The sequence below is a fragment of the Sminthopsis crassicaudata genome, chromosome 3, assembly GCF_048593235.1.
Source record: "Sminthopsis crassicaudata isolate SCR6 chromosome 3, ASM4859323v1, whole genome shotgun sequence".
Classification (NCBI taxonomy): Eukaryota; Metazoa; Chordata; class Mammalia; order Dasyuromorphia; family Dasyuridae; genus Sminthopsis; species Sminthopsis crassicaudata.
Window position 1 is genome coordinate 257,043,435 of NC_133619.1, and position 17,631 is coordinate 257,061,065.

A 17,631-nucleotide genomic window follows, 5' to 3' on the forward strand; every position below is an offset into this window, starting at 1 on the left:
TCCCTTTAATGGCACTTTTTTCCTTATTTTACCTAACTCTGATCAGTCTAACCTGCAGTCAATAGCTTATTCCCACCTTCATACCTCACCTAAATAGCCAACCACATGAGGATCTTTGTATAGGTAGCTCTAATTATCTATTATTATCTATTATCATCACACATTATTTCCTAAGTCTTCCAATAAAAAGCATCATGCCAGGAACTATGTAGCTTTATATCAGGCTGAAAAAACACTCTTCTATTCTTCTTACATGGGAGTTCACTTGTCTCTGCTTTCAGGAACAATCTGTACTTTTCTATGTCACTTTGCTCTTGAATCAAACTGATGCCAAAACATGTGATTTGGACAGATAATATCTGATTAAGTTTTTTCATTTTATATGTGTTATATTGTAAATATTTTTATAAAAATTATTGCCAGCCTTAATTCATAGTAATTTTTCTGTTAGGGAACAGAAATCCACATATATTGTTTCTGCTTGAAGACAAATAGTATCACCAGAAATGATGATTATGGGGGTAGCTAGGTGGCGCAGTGGATAGAGCACCAGCCCTGAATTCAGGAAGACCAGAGTTCAAATCTGGTCTCAGACACTTAACACTTCCTAGCTGTGTGACCCTGGGCAAGTCACTTAACCCCAGCCTCAGGAAAAAAAAAAGAAATGATGATTATGGGACTTCCTACAGTCAAATCCAAAATCTGGTTCTTCAGGGGTAATCTCCTCAAAATAATCATGAGAGCTTTTTAAGTACTGGTGGTTCTGATATCATCACTGCTCCTCCTTCACTACAATAAAACAATTTAAAACCAGCTAAAACAGTGGCAGTGTAGCATAGTGGGCAGTGTGCTGGGAAGTTCATGTCCTGCCTCTTATAGTAGTATGATTGTGGATAAACTTTTTAACTTCAATGTCCCAGTCACTTAATAAAAGTCACTGATTTAACCAAAGTTGCTCCTCCTTCACTACAATAAAACAATTTAAAACCAGCTAAAACAGTGGCAGTGTAGCATAGTGGGCAGTGTGCTGGGAAGTTCATATCCTGCCTCTTATAGTAGTATGATTGTGGATAAACTTAACTTCAATGTCCCAGTCACTTAATAAAAGTCACTGATTTAACCAAAGTGGAATCTTTTTTGAAATCTATTCTTGCCCTTCCCACCCAAAAATTACCTGTATGATTTGAAAACTGGACCGAATTCACTGTGTCAATTTCAAATCCCAAAACCTGCAATAGAAACAGGACAAAATTTAGACACCTAAAATGAGTCTGGAACATGCCTAAAAATCAAGGAAATGACAAAAATTAAAGAATACTTCAATGACTATATCCCTACCAAAAACTTGAAATTTTAACATACACAGTCTCAGAAATGGATATCATGGAACCCTTGGTTTAGAATTTATAATCATGATAGAAGAGCATACTAATATAAAAAACCCAAAAAAGTTAGGTTTACCACTCTTCAGGTAGGTTACAATTACTTGCCGTGATGGGCAAGATCTAGCCTCCCTCTCAAGCAATGACATTTGTGGGAAGAATACAATTCATTCACAAAATCCAATAAACCATAATCCCAGAAAATGAAAAACAAATTAATTGCTCAAACAATAAATCAAAAATTATTCAATGGAAATGTTGGAGATGAACCCTAAAACTGTCTTCCTTGACTTTTGAGGTGAGCCCTGAAATTCTTCTGACAGGCAGTTAAGTGGTTTCATTAAGATTGGCCCAGGACCACTCCCTACTTAGCTGGGAACTTAAGTGGTCTCATTTAGCTGGAATTCTGGACCTGATATTTCTGTTAGCTACACCCTCTATTGAGCTGAAAATTAGTCCAAGACCAGATGTTATAAAACCTTACTCCTAATTTATTAGTTATTATCAATGCAATAATTTTTAATGTAATAATCACTTCTATCAGGAAGTAGATATAGATTAGACATCTGTAATGAGTAAAAGTAAGTAATAATGCTAGGATAATAAAACAATCTGGAAGAATAGTTTAGAAGAGGGATAGACTGGAAAAATAAAATAAATTCAGTTTTGGACACATTGTGTTAGCTCTAGGAATTACTGGCATATATTGACAGCTAAATTCATGGAAACCAGGATTGCCTAATAAGAAAGTAGAGAAAAAGAACAGAGAGTTCAGAGCAGTTTTGTTACAGCACCTAGTTACAGAAAGGGCAGGATATGAGCCAGCAAAGGAACCTAAGAACAAAAAGACAGGTAAAGCTAAGAACCAAAAGAACAGTGTCATGAAAAGCCAGAAAAGGAGTATCAAGGAGGGGATGGTGAGTCACTGATGTCAAACTTTTAGGGATAAATTGATAAGATTGACAAAATAAGAACTGAGAAAGCATCATTAGATTTAGCAATTTTGAGATCCTTTGTAATTCTAGAGAAGGCAGTTAAGTGAAAAGGTCAGCCAAAATGTAAAGGGTTGGGAAGTGAAAAAAGAGTTACTTTTTTAGTAGATTAACTACTAAAGAGGCTAAATAGGGTACAGAGTGAAAAAGGGAAAAGATAATTTCTTTCCTGAGAACGTTTAAACTCTAATTTTGCAAAGAAACATTTTTAAAAGAATTCTTGAGATTTTGGCTGCTATGTTCCAAATAAATCCATAATAAGAGGAATATAAACTATAAACTGGTAAAGGTGACAAAAATGGCAACAGTTCATTCTGGAGGGGCTGTGGGAAGATAAGCACAGGAGTTCATTAGTGGAATCAAAATTTTAAAAGTAATCTGGATACAAATAGTGTTCCCCTTGAACTTTGGGGGCAATAGGAGTGGGCAGGGAAACTCTGAGGAGCTCTCCTCTAGGAAAGACATGCCTCAAGGAATCAAGATAAGTAGTTTCATTCTCTTATCTTGGTGGGACACCCTCTATTGAGTAGTTACCCTCTACTGAGTTGAAAATTAGTCCAGGATATGGCAGAAACTAGGCATGGACCCACATTTAACACCACATACTAAGATAAGATCAAAATAGGTCCAAGATTTAGGCATAAAGAACGAAATCATAAATAAATTGGAGGAACATGGGATGGTTTACCTCTCGAACTTGTGGAGGAGGAAGGAGTTTTTGTCCAAGGGAGAACTAGAGACCATTATTGATCATAAAATAGAAAATTTTGATTACACCAAATTAAAAAGTTTCTGCAGAAACAAAACTAATGCAAACAAGATTAGAAGGGAAGTAACAAATTGGGAAAACAGTTTTACAGTTAAAGGTTCTGATAAAGGCCTCATCTCCAAAATATACAGAGAATTGACTTTAATTTCTAAGAAATCAAGCCATTCTCCAATCGTTAAATGGTCAAAGGATATGAACAATTTTCAGATGATGAAATTAAAACTATTTCCACTCATATGAAAGTGTTCCAAATCACTATTGATCAGAGAAATGCAAATTAAGACAACCCTGATATATCATTACACACCTGTCAGATTGGCTAAGATGACAGGAACAAATAAGGATGAGGATGTATTCTGACGGAAGTGGATATCTTCAACATAGAGAAGAGCTAATCCAATTCCAATTGATCAATGATGGACAGAATCAACTACATCCAGAAAAGGAACACTGGGAAATGAGTGTAAACTGTGAGCATTGTTTTGTTTTGTTTCTCTTCCCAGATTATTTTTACCTTCTGAATACAATCCTGTTCTGAACATATATATTGTACCTAGGATATACTATAAGATATTTAATATGTATGGGAATGCCTGCCATCTAGGGGAGAGGGTGGAGGGAAGGAGGAGAAAAATTCGGAACAGAAGGGAGTACAAGGGATAATGTTGTAAAAAAAAAAAATTACCTATGCATATGTACTGCCAAAGAAAATGTTATAATTATAAAAATTAATAAAAAATAAATTAAATTAATTAAATTAATTAATTAATAGTCCACGAGGCAGCTAGGTGGTGCAGTGGATAGAGCACTAACCCAGAAGTCAGGAGGACCTGAGTTCAGATCTGACCCAGACAATGAACTTCATAGCTGGGTGAAGTTTATAGCTGGGTGACCTTGGGCAAGTCACTTAACCCCAATTGCCTCAGAAAAAAAAAAAAGAAAGAAAAAAAAGAAAAAGAAAGGAAATTAGTCCAGGACCACTCCTACTTAGATGGTCTCATTCAACTAGAAGCCTAGGCTTGGGGGCAGTGACAACATAGAGGAAATCTCATTCAATTAAAAAAGCAATTTTAAACTCCTTACAGAGGTCTGAAGTAGGAATTTTGCCATGATAAGGGACCTTTCCCCTTGGCACAGCTGCCTATCAGGACCCCTGCCCACTGTGAAGACATTCTCTTCTCAATGACAACCCTTTTTTTCTCTGCCAGGACCTCTACTTCCCTACCAAGACTTTACCACTGAAAAAGTCTGCCTTCCTAGCAAAGCTGACTTCTCTATGCCAATTAAACTTCCTTTTTGCCACTAATATTTTGGATTTGTGAATTCTTTCACATTGAACCTGCAAGACCAGAAGGGGATTATCACACCTCAACTTTCTCTACCTGCATCAGAATTACAAATTATAAATAGTAACGAATTATAAAGTAACTAAATCTTGACAGATTTGATGTCTCGGCCTTTTTATTAAGGAGAAAAATTGGCAAAGTACTTAAATACCAATTTTTTGTGTGTGTGGTAGCAAGGAATAGAAAGTAGACAACCATTGAAATTGTGGTAAATGAATGATTTCTGTGCTATAATATAGCATGAAGTTTTGTGATTTGGTGCAAAGCAAGACCCAGAAAACAATTCAATGACTACAACAATAAAAGAAATATATATGGCTGTAAGGTTGGAGTATGCCAAAGATGTGAGGTGGGGCATACTGATTCCAGGAAATAATTTAGGCTCAAACTAGAGTACTTACTAAGAATACCATGCCCTGAGGGGCCTACTATTTAAGGGAAAGGGGCAAACAGGCAGAGGGAGGATAGAAACAAGGGGAAAAAAAAACCAGGAGAATCTGACAGAGCAGGAAAATTGGATCATCTGAGATTTGACAGTTTCAGAAGTGCCTAAAATTGGATTAAGGTATACATGAGAAAAGGTAAAAAGCTTTTATTTTAAGGAGATCCCAGACAGCACTGGATAAAGAACTAGATATTCAAGGAAAAGGGAAAGGATCCTTTTGTTCTAATAAAATCCAGACAGTTAGATTATTCTTTCCCAATTTATTCCTTCTTTCTAAGGTCAGTTGAAGGTACTGTTGGAATTTTAACAGTTGTCCCAGTCCCAATAATCCTGTTACTTTCTCTAGTGGACTTCATTGGAGCAAAAGGACTCTTTATACCTTTTCTAAATTATGTATTTATTTATTTTTTATTTATAATTTTTTTCACAGTATATATGCATGAGTATGTTTTTTAAATAATATTATCCCTTGTATTCATTTTTCCAAATTATCCCCTCCCTCACTCACTCTACTCCCTCCCCTTGATGACAGGCAATCCCATACATTTTACCTATGTTACAATATAACCTAGATATAATATATGTGTGCAAATACCATCTTCTTGTTGCACATTAAGTATTAGATTCCGAAGGTATAAGTAACCTGGGTAGATAGACAGTAGTGCTAACAATTTACATTCACTTCCCAGTGTTCCTTCTCTGGGTATAGTTGTTTCTGTCCATCATTGATCAACTGGAAGTGAGTTGGATCTTCTTTATGTTAAAGATATCCACTTCCATCAGAATATATCTTCATACAACATTGAAGTGTACAGCGATCTTCTGGTTCTATTCATTTCACTCAGCATCAGTTGATGTAAGTCTCTCCAAGCCTCTCTGTATTCCTCCTGCTGGTCATTTCTTACAGAGCAATAATATTCCATAACCTTCATATACCATAATTTACCCAACCATTCTCTAATTGATGGACATCCATTCATCTTCCAGTTTCTAGCCACTATGAAAAGGGCTGCCACAAACATTTCAGCACATACAGGTCCCTTTCTCCTTCTTAGTATTTCTTTGGGATATAAGCCCAGTAGCAGCAATGCTGGATCAAAGGGTATGCACAGTTTGATAACTTTTTGGGCATAGTTCCAAATTGCTCTTCAGAATGGCTGGATTCTTTCACAACTCCACCAGCAATGCATCGGTGTCCCAGTTTTCCCACATTCCCTCCAACATTCATCATTATTTGTTCCTGTCATCTTAGCCAATCTGACAGGTGTGTAGTGGTATCTCAGAGTTGTCTTAATTTGCATTTCTCTGATCAGTAGTGATTTGGAACACTCTTTCATATGAGAGGATATAGTTTCAATTTCATCATCTGAGAATTGTCTGTTCATATGCTTTGACCATTTAACAATTGGAGAATGGTTTGATTTCTTATAAATTAGGGTCAGTTCTCTATATATTTTGGAAATGAGACCTTTGTCAGAATCTTTAACTTTAAAAATATTTTCCCAATTTGTTACTTCCCTTACCTTTTCTAAATTTTCTAGAGGCAGCAGCCTCAGCCCCATAATCTGTTACTTTCTCTGAGACCTCATTAGAAGAAAATAGCAGTTTACCTTTTTCTATTCATACCTTAATCTTGTCCCAGGGACTTTCCCTAGGCATACTTTGAGGTAAGCAAAGGGAGGCAAAATCTCCTCTGAGATAATTTTCTAGAGGAAGTCCTCAAGGTGTATGATCCCTTTTCCCAAATTTTAATTGGCTTTAAAGCTTGAATTTCTGAGATGACCCTGAAAGCCAACATCTTTAGTGTAACCCAACACTTTCCCTCAAGAAACTTGTCTAAAGTGGGAAAAATAACAAAGGGAACTTGGAAGAGGATTATATACTCAGTAGGATAGTGTAGAAATGGGCCAATTTCAGGCAAGTGAAAATGTTTTTATCAGACTCCACTTTTGTAGAGTTCAAAAGTTCAACATTCCAGCTATTTTAACAAAAACTTTTGGTTGTTGAATTACATAATTTTGATAAGCAATTCCTCTCACTGAAATTATACATGTAGCCAAAATTTCAAATTCCTGTTTCTATTTTAGCTTTCCTTTTGTTTCTTCCTCTATTAAATTTTCTCTACTGCACTAAATCTACTGCATGCCTATGTTGAATTTGCATAGGAAAGATTATTGAATAATGCTAATTATACAATTAATGATCCAGTGGATGATGTATACATGAAATGCAATTACAATCCTGATTTTATAGGGAAAATTTAAACTCAGGGACATGACTGGGATTTCTATAGAAATCTATAGAAGGTGGGTCTCAGGAATTTGACATAATTAGGATTTCAAACTGGACCACCTCTAGCTAGTTTGCCCCAGGGAGGAATTCTTTAATTAAATTAATTAATTTTATTAATAACTCAGATCTCTAGATTCAAAACACCATTCAGGACCTCATCAATTACAAAACACTTTTTGTAAATAAGACACTTAAATTATAGAAATATTCATTGTTCTTGGTTATGCAAAGAAAATTTTAAAACACTATCTAAAATATTTTGTTTATTCATTAGCCATACTAATTTGAGGACTAAATACTAATACTAATACTAATTTACTAATATAAAATACTAATTTTATATTAAATACTAATTATATAAAATATAATTTTATATTTAATATATATATTATATTTTATATTTAATATATAATATATATATTAATATAAAAACTAATTTTATATTAAATACTAATTATATAAAATACTAATTTTATATAAAATACTAATAAAAAATATAAAATTTTATATACTAATATAAAATACTAATACTAAATACTAATTTGAGGACTAAAGCTCGTAAAGAAAAAAAAAAAAAACTTCCATAAGAACAAAAGATCAAGAATCTCTAGGAAAACAAGAAAGTAAAAGTGGGAATGTTTAACTATCTGATCTCAAATTAAACTACAATAAGTAATTAAAATAATTTTATACTATTTAATAGAGGTTGAAATTATTACTCTTTGCAGATGATGATGGCATACTAAGAGAATCCCAGAGAATCAACTAAAAAGCTATTAGAAATAATCCACATTTTACCAAAGTTGCAAGATACAAAATAAATTCACATAAATCAGCACTTTTATACTTATATAATTAGATACATAACTTAAAACAAGCACAGTAGTTACTATTTGTTAAACCTAAAGATCTAAACTAAGAATGCAGTATTTGACAAAAACTTCAGGTGTGGATGCAGAAATCAGTTTAGCCTCTCCCTTTGTCAGAAAAATGCTTAAAACCTATCTTGAGAACTTTTTATTTTCCAGACTATCTTATTACCATAGTTTAAGGCAACTAGAATGTGCCTGGGCTGCATTTAAGATATCTACTACAGGAACTCAGCCTTTCTCAGACTGCCTTATTAGTAACTTATTAGCTTTCTTTTTGCTTATATTTATATTCTTAGGGTTTGCTTAGCACATAATAAAGGGATGTAATAAAGGTTGGAGAATTAGAATAGGATATGTAAAGAGGGTTAGAAATTTCAGAGGTTAATTTCTGTAACATCCAAGCCCCAATATATGTAGGGCTACATGTCCAGATATCTTTGAAGAAGTCCTAAACAGGATTATGCTTGCCAAGGAAGCTGTCTTCTTAGCAAGCTGTCCTAACAGGATTTTTTTTTTTGCTGAATGGTGAAGTTATTCTCTTCTCAGAGTTAACCTTTGCTATCTTCCTAACAGGACCTTACCCACTAAGAACTGTCTTCCTAGCAAGCTGGCTTCTCAATGCCTGAAAGAATAAAATGTGCAGTCCAAAGCACATATCATCTTCTTCTGAAGGTACTTTCTTCTACCACCACAAGCACTCAGCCTTTGCACTGACTTGGGGATCCATGCTACTTGGAATCCCTGACAATGATATGCCCAATGATGGTGGTGCATATATTGGCTTTGGAGTATGCCAGGAAATCTTTCTCTCTCCTGTTCCTTTTCAACTAAATCTTCCCCAGCTGCCAGAATTCCTAGTTAAAACATTGCTAACAAAAAAATGAAGCACCCATAATGTGGACTCTTAAAGGAAGGAGGAAACACACAGGGCTGGTTATTATAAATGAAAAATTTATCTTTGAGCAGTTAGATAGTATAGTGGATAGAGCAGCTACCTGCAGTCAGACCTGAGTTCAAATCCAGCCTCTGATAACTTATTAGCTGTTACTAAACCCTGTTTGCCTCAGTCTCCTTACCTGTAAAATGAGCTCAAAATCCTTCCAGAATCTTTGCTGAAAAAACCCCACAAGATCATGAAGAATCAGACATAACTGAAACAAGCCAAACAGCAACAAAATTTTCTACATGATACTGGTATCTGACAAGACTGAACAACGAAAAATGAGATTGAACTATTATTTCTAATAGCTTTTTAGTTGATTCTCTGGGATTCTCTTAGTATACCATCATCATCTGCAAAGAGTAATAATTTCAACCTCTATTTCTTAAATAGTATAAAATTATTTTAATTACTTATTGTAGTTTAATTTGAGATCAGATAGTTAAACATTCCCACTTTTATTTTCTTGTTTTCCTAGAGATTCTTGACCTTTTGTTCTTATGGAAGTTTTTTTCTTCTTTATGCTTTCTATCCTTCCAGAGTTTAAATACACTTTATATTTTCTAGCTTTTCATGTAGGAATTTCCTATGCCAATAATTACCAAAATATAACAATAATTTCAGATTTTTTATTTGTCTTAACCCAAACTTGACTATGTACCAGATACTATGCCAGGCACAGGAGATAATACAAACTGAGAGTATAGTCATGTCTAATAACCTCCCTTGGCCTTAACAGATGAGTTCTCTCATCTATAAAATGAAGTGTTTTGAATTGATGAAATCCTGCTCAAGCTCTATGTCTCCACTGCCTGTTCTGGCTGTCAATATGGAAAACTGGGTAGTCCATTTAGACACAGAGGGATGGAGTGTATTACCTTCCATGGGAAGCTCCATCCAAGGGAAAAATCCCCAAACTAAGTGGATTAAATGGGGTTAAAGAAGGAATAGGAAGGAAGAGGTGAGGATGAGGAATAATAGAATTATTGCTCTGCAAAACTATTACTTGTTTACTAAATTAGTAATATAAAGAGTTCATAGTACATGCTATATTTCTCTAGTATTTAAATTCTAATATCAGATGGTTTGCACAACCAATTTTTCTTTCTTTTTTTTAAATTTTTGGAAATGGCAAATAATGAAATTGTTTTGCAGGACTTCATATGCATAATGGCATAATGGCATTTCTTGCCTTCTCACAGGGTGGGAAAGGGGTAGAGAAAGAAAATGAAAATAATTCGAAAAAGGACAACAAAATTGTCTGCTTGTAAAAATATGGGCAATTATACAAAGCATGCCTCATTACATTGTCAATGCATTCCAAGTTAGGCATTTACCTGCCTTGCCTACCCCTTAGTCTGAATTCTGCATGAATTTCCTCTCATAGTCCCAGTTCTACCATGAAGCTTTGCCCAATTTCTCTCTTCAAATTCCTTTGGCTTTATGCCAGCACTCAAGAAAGCTGGCCTTCTGGATGGCATACTCTAACTAGTTTGCTTGAATAAGCAGGAAACTAATTCAATTTTAACTCAAAAAACATTTAACTTTAATTTTAGGGGGAAAAATGTATTTTATTGTCTTTAGATCATTTTAATCCAGCCTCAGACACTAGCAGTGTAACTTTTGACAGGTCACTTTAAACCTTTTTGCCTCAGTTTCCTCTTTTATAAAGAAGGAAATGGCAAATCATTCCAAATTTGGGACTCACAGAGTCAGACAACTGACTTAACAAAATTTCCAAATATTACCATTGAATTCTCTCAAAACAAAAAATTGCAATTCAGCAAAAGTATCCTAATGTTTGAATCTGACTTTGTACTTGTAAGAACCTTCCTCCCTCCATATCTGTAAAACAAGAAAAGGTATATTTTTTTCATTTTCAAGAAAAGCTTGGTCATTAAAATTATGCAACAACATTTACTGAGTTCCTACTATACATAAAATCACTTAAAGTTGTATTGTGAAGGAACTATGCCTGGTGAAGAATATTGGTGGGCAAGAGGAAATGATTGAAGATATCTGGGCAAAGGAGTGACAGAATCAGACCTATATCTAAGGAAGGTTATTCTGAGAGTAGGAAGGACAGACTCAGAAAGGGGTACAAAAGAGGTTACTGAAATAATTTTTCTAACCACTCTATCATAAACATCTCACTAGTAACTTATGCCTTATAGAGCTGTTGAATCTCAGGTTCTGGCCTTTGTTCTGCATAGACCATACCACTAAGCCCCAGGGTCTCTTACCTTTTTTTTTTTTTTTTTTCTCCTGATAAGTCATCTAGCTGGAGAATATACTTCTGAATAGAATAGAGTACTTTTACAACCTCTAAAATATGCCTTAGCAATTTGGTAACTTAAAAGTATCCAATAAAATTGAAAATAATTAGCAAACCCAAGTTATAAAGCATAGCATAAGAAAATATTTTGACATCAGCAATAGTATCAAAATTAAGATCCCTGGAAATATATTGATTCAATATATTGACTTTGGCACCTTTTATGCAATGTATACAAAATGAAATTCATAAAAGACAAACCAAAATAAGTTGTATCTTCTGGTCTTCTATTGCAAAGGTTAAAAAAAATCTATTCATTTGCTTTTAGATGAAACTGAAAGCAATAAAACCATACTCTTCACTCAGTCTATTCTTTAATCAGAGGGAAATCTCTAATAAAATCTTAGGAAAAAAAATTTGCACAGGCGACTTCTGTAAATCAACAAGACAGTGGGCAAGCTAACCACACTATCTCATTCTCTTATCTATGCCTCATTTTATATTGTTTTCTTTCCCTTCTTCAGGAAGGCAAAACTGGATCTTAGAAACTTGGAAGATTATACCAAATACATGATATCGACTTTTCGCTTCTCCTTCACCTTTTTGTTCCCTTTAAAAATCTCTAGATTATATGGCAGCTTCATAAAGTCTATAGACAGAATATTGTAAAGCCTATGTGTCCATTTTCTTTTCACTTTTAAACATTTCTTTCTGATTTGCCCTATTGGGAGGAAAAAAACAATCCAAGGCACTTTTTAATTTTGTCTTAATTTGTAATATTTTCTTATAAATATGCCTTTTTTGAATTTCACCTAAGGAACATTTGATCTACTATACAATCGGTAAAGAAAATCTCTTACTACAAAATACTGTTAAGAATTTCTAAATAATTAAAACAAATGGCTAGTTTTTAAAGAAAGGAGTCTTCTCACAGAAGCAAAAAATAGTTAATCTCTGATTACACAGGTTTTTACTCTGTAGCAACCTTGCAAACATGACCTTATAATTTGGGGCAGCTAGGTGGCGCAGTGGAGAGAACTGGCTTGCAATCAAGACGAGTTCAAACGTGGATTCAGACACTAGCTGTGTAACCTAGGTCAAGTTTGCCTCAGTTCCTCATCTTGTAAAACGAGCTGGAAACGGAAATGATAAACCACTCCAATATTTTTGCCAAGACAAATCCAAACTGGCTTATGAAAAGACATACTGAAAAGTGACTGAACAAAACGGTCTGCTTAAGAACGGAATGCTGCCCAAGAACTAAGGATACAAAAGATACTACAAAGCTTTGCCCTATGTATGTATACATAGGATATAATCTGTATCTATAATGTAGTTGGATATAAATGTAAATAAAAATATGTAGAGTCTAAGTGTCAAGCCTTGTCCTACCATAACCTCCTGCACATATATATATGTATTTATAATGTAGATGGATATTTACTTGTATAGATAGGTAGATAGAATGTATACAAGTCTAGAAGCCTTATTGTCTTGCCCTGCCAACCTCCTATATCCATAGGATGTGTATTTATAATCTGGATAGATGTGTGTATATATAAATATAAAATCAAGTCTTCTGAATGTTATTTTGCCTTGCTCCAAACTCCCCTCAAAAGCCCAGACCACTTAACAGATTATTAATAAGCCGGAAGGTGGAACCCAGACAAAAGAGTTAGTTACATAAACTCCCAAGAAAATGGGGGGGGGGGGAGAGTCGAGGAGTCCCAAAGAGATGGTCTTGGGATCCAGATGAAATTCGCGTTTCTGGACTCGCTCACCAGCAGCACCCCCAAATCTTCTCCAAAAACCAGCCAATTTCCTCCCTATGGCTTTCAGGCAAACGAAGGCAGAGCACATTCTCCCCATTCCCACGCAAAGACTTTCTCCCAACCTCCGCGCCCTTCCACCCACGCCTTACTTGCAGGGGAAAAGTAGCCGCTCGATTGCCCACATAGCCTCGGACGACGTGACTCTGGATGGACAGAACCCTGCACTCCTCCTCCATGCTGCTCTCCTTCGTTCGGTAGGCGAACCTGAGACTTAAAGTCGGCTGAATGAGGAAAAAGGATTCAGGGCGTCAGGAGGAAGAGCGCGGGCAGTCCACCTGGACAGAGCCCCAGCAAGATTAAACGTGGATTGGTCTGGAGTAATGGACAGAGAAGATCCCAGCCAGGAGAGGACCAAGCAGAAGAGCTAGCAAAGAGCGCAGCAGCTGTAACCGAGAGAGAAGAGGCGGGGACCTGGGAGGCGGGGGACAGAGGTATGGGGGGGCGGAGCGCAAAGACCGGAAGTACGGAGCCAAGGCCGATTTGGGCCGAGCTGTTGGTGCGATGTAGGCGGGCGCGTGCCGGGGATGTTGCTGACAGGCGTGACGTAGGGCAGAGCCAAGGTCAAAGTGTCCCCTCCGGCTCCTGCTTCCTAGGTGGGCTCTTGCACGCTCTGTGGGCCTCTCCCGGTAATTCGGTTCAGGCGATTCATGCGGACACCTAAAGTCCTCGTTTTTACATCATTAACTCTGAGGCAGCTGCAGAACCATTGGGAGCTAGCGGGGAATCTGGGCTGTTATGGTGCATCGCGTCCAACACTCACACTATGCAGCCAGTCACCCCCGTGTTTTCTTTCTCCAAAGAAATCGACACCCCATACATGTTTCTATCCAGAAAATCAGGATATCCATTAAATCTCCGTTTTTACATCATTAACTCTGAGCTGGAATAAGGCTATCTAAGGACAAGTAAGCGGTGATTCTGAACCTCTCCATGAAATGGCTGGTACTCCTCCCACTTTGCGGTTGCTAGCATCTACACATACATTCTGGTTTGCAAGTTTCAGGGCTTCCTCCATGACCAAACACATTCACAATTACAAGTACGTAGTTTATGAATGAGCAAAGAAAGAAAAACATAGTAATATTGCTTTATTCAGGTTATTTTCGTGTTGTGCTGGTTTCTATCAAGGGTTACCCCAGAAACATTGTACACAGCAACAGAAAGATTGTGTGATGATCAACTATGATAGACTTAGCTCTTCTGAGCAATTTAGTGATCCAAGGCAATTCCAATAAACTTTGGATGGAAAAGGCCGTCCTGCATCCAGAGAAGTATAGAGAATGAATAAGGCTCAAAGAATACTGCTTTCACCTTTTTTCCCCCTGTTTTTTTTTCTTTTTTGTGTTTTTTTTTCTTTTTTATTTTTCTCTCCCAATACGATTCATATGGAAAGATATTTTGAAAAAATGCACATGTATAAAAAAATAATAAAAATTAATAGTTATTTTTTTCCACTTTGCTTTGGCTTTCCACTTCCTCAAACAAAATCATTTGCAATCTTTTAGCTCTGTTTATAATTTACTTTCTTTCCCCTTACTCTATTTCCTACTATTGACATAATTACTGTACTTCAGTCTAAGGAAATATACTTATGTGATCTAAATCTACATGTCTGTAAAAAGTTAAAACATTGTGGAAGCATAATCCTGTTTTCCTCCTTGGCTTTCAGGCTGTCTAAAATATTTTAATCACACATGCATCATGCATGTACATGTGTGGTACGGAAATGGCGAGGGAACACCATTTAATAAAAAAAGCTGGAGAGAGCTCTAGAGAAAAGCAAAGTTTATTGTACATTCTCGTGAGAAGGGCGTCCCACTCTTCCAGTAGACTATGGAAGAGAGGAAGCGCCTCCTGTGGGCAGGACAGCACCTTTAATCCCTAACGCAAAACGCCCCCTCCCACCACTGACCCTCATCCTCATTGGCTGAGAGTCTTACATTCTAAACGGAGATCTACTCATGAAATTGAACTTGACCAATAAGTACATAGTTGCCCATATTTGGATGAAATAGGGAGATGTCATAGGAGGGGAAGGCAATGCCCTTTGCTCGAACTTCAGAGTCCTTCAGGCCTACTCGAACTCTGAAGTAGATGAAGCCTTACTCGATTTTCACAACTGTCTTGAAAGATCTCACCTCATCTCATTCATACACATAATGTATATATGAATACATATTTGTGCATGCATGCATACATACATGTTTGTTTTCTAGGGCTATTTAGGTTAAGTTTGTAAACTTGTAAATCTTCTTTGCTTTTATTTGTCCTTTTTTTTCCACTCTGGGCTTGGTTTTTCACATGTTTCAAGAACAGCCCATTGCTCAGCTTCCCTATCCAGGTGCTGACTCCAAAATTGGTGCTGGATAGGCTGCCACATTTTCCAAATTTCATGTTTCCAATTTCTAACACCCACGTAACACACAAACAAATGTTAGCAAACATTATTATATTTTATGTTACACTAGAATAAAGTGGCAAAAGAATGGGATAAAAAAAAGTCACTGTGGGTGTATGCTGACTGGGTATAGCCAGCTGCCATAGGAATGAGGATTTCCTTGTTTAACTCTGCTCACAGAGAAAAAATGAAACACAAACTCCAGAGGAGTGTTGCAACTAAAGGAAGGTGCCATGATAGAAGGAATTTATCTTTAGGAAACAAAGATCAGGGTCATTTTATGCAACCTAATCCACTAGGCTCAGCAGTTACTATTCTTTTTTACTTTAGGGACAAAGTTGATTGGAATAGCTTGGAGAGACATGCATGAACTGATGCTAAGTGAAATGAGCAGAACAGATCATTATACACTTCAACAATACTACATGATGATCAAGGCTCTCTTCAACAATGAAAGGATCCAAATCAGAAAGAACACTGGGAAATGAGTATGGACCACAACATAACATTTCTACTCTCTCTGTTATTGTTTACTTGCATTTTTGTTTTTTTCTTCTCAGGTTATTTTTACCTTCTTTCTAAATCCAATCTTTCCTGTGTAACAAAATAATTGTATAAATATATATACATATATTGTATTTAACATATACTTTAACATATCTAACATGTATGGGACTACCTGCCATCTAGGGGAAGGGGTAGAGGGAAAGAGAGGAAAAGTTGGAACAGAAGTTTTTGCAAGGGTCAGTGTTGAAAAATTACCCATGTATATGTTTTGTATATAAAAGGCTATAATAAAAATAACATTAAAATAAAAACCAGATACTACTTTTGAAGTCTTTGAAGAAGAGAAAAGAAATCTCATGCAAAGTGCTTAATTTTGCAAAGTCTACATTGGTCTCCATATGGAGACATATGTCCTACTCTTGGGTTTCAGCTTCCTCTTTCTCTTGGTACTCTTTCCTGAAAATCACTGTGAATAATCCCAGTGGCCTCCATGATCTCACAGCTAATTAAATCCAAGGAAAACTGAATCTCTATGGTTACACTAATTTAGGACTTTTTCTGACATAAGAGTACACCAAATTCCAAGAAATATTCCATTTGGGTTGTCATTAGTTTGATTTTGGTAGCAATAGATTTATCATTAACGTTAGAATATATGACATCTCCATATTTAAAAACCTTTAAATTTAAATCATTGAAAAATAAGTATTAATTTGAAAAAAGGCCTTTAAGTGAATCAAAGAATTCATAAAAATTAATCCATAACATGTGATTACCAAGAAAGAAAAGTAATGCTTCAGTAAGATGCATCAGATTTAAGAATCACTGAATCTTGGAATGAGAAGAAATTTCATAGATCATCCAATCTAACCTATATTTAAAAAATGATTTTCTGTCTTCTGTTTAAAGACTGTCAGGAAGGGAGAAACCACTTTCCCAGAAAATATTCTTTTTGCTCTGATTACCAGTATAATACCTTGTTATAGTAATTAGATTATTTTGAGTCTAGGGGCAATATAACACCTTCTAAATTCCATTTTGTTCCTTCCTCTCCAGATTTAGCAAGTTCATTTTATTTTTGTTGCTATTCATCCTTTATTTTATTTTATTTTAAAAAATGCAGTATTTTGGGGCAGCTAGATGTCGCAGTGGATACTGTGCTCTAAAGTTAGGAGGACCTGAGTTCAAATTCAGCCTCAAACTTTAATATTTACTAGCTTTGGGACCCTAGGCAAGTCACTTAACCCCAATTGCCACACCAAAAATAAAAAACTTAATATTTTATTTTCCCCCAAATACATGTAAAAGGATATTTTTTTTACATTTGTTTTTGCAATTCAGTATAGGTTATACATATGTAGTAATGCAAGATATATTTACATCTTAGTAATATTGTGAAAGAAGACAAACTCCTACAAAAACTCAAGAAAAATTTTTAAATTTTTTATTTTTAAAAAATTTTTCCTTTATTTTATTAAAACTAAAGGGGAAGTCAATATAAATATCAGTCATCAGTTAGTAAATATTTAAGCATTTACTATATTCCAGGAACTGTCTTGAGTGCTGGAAATGCAAGTACAA

The 17,631-nt window shown here is 35.6% G+C and overlaps 1 protein-coding gene across 1 annotated transcript in view; it reads right to left on the bottom strand.

Moving 5' to 3' along the window:
- The window catches only part of PDXK (pyridoxal kinase), a 54,389-nt gene extending 40,839 nt beyond the window's left edge, over positions 1–13,550 (bottom strand). Inside the window, exons 1-2 of the mRNA XM_074300533.1 lie at positions 13,235–13,550; positions 1,175–1,229 (exon numbers count right to left, since the gene is read on the bottom strand). Of these exons, the coding sequence (XP_074156634.1) occupies positions 1,175–1,229; positions 13,235–13,321 (142 nt within the window). The 5' untranslated portion in view covers positions 13,322–13,550. The remainder of the gene's footprint in view (positions 1–1,174; positions 1,230–13,234) is intronic.
- Between the last annotated feature and the right edge of the window lie 4,081 nt (positions 13,551–17,631).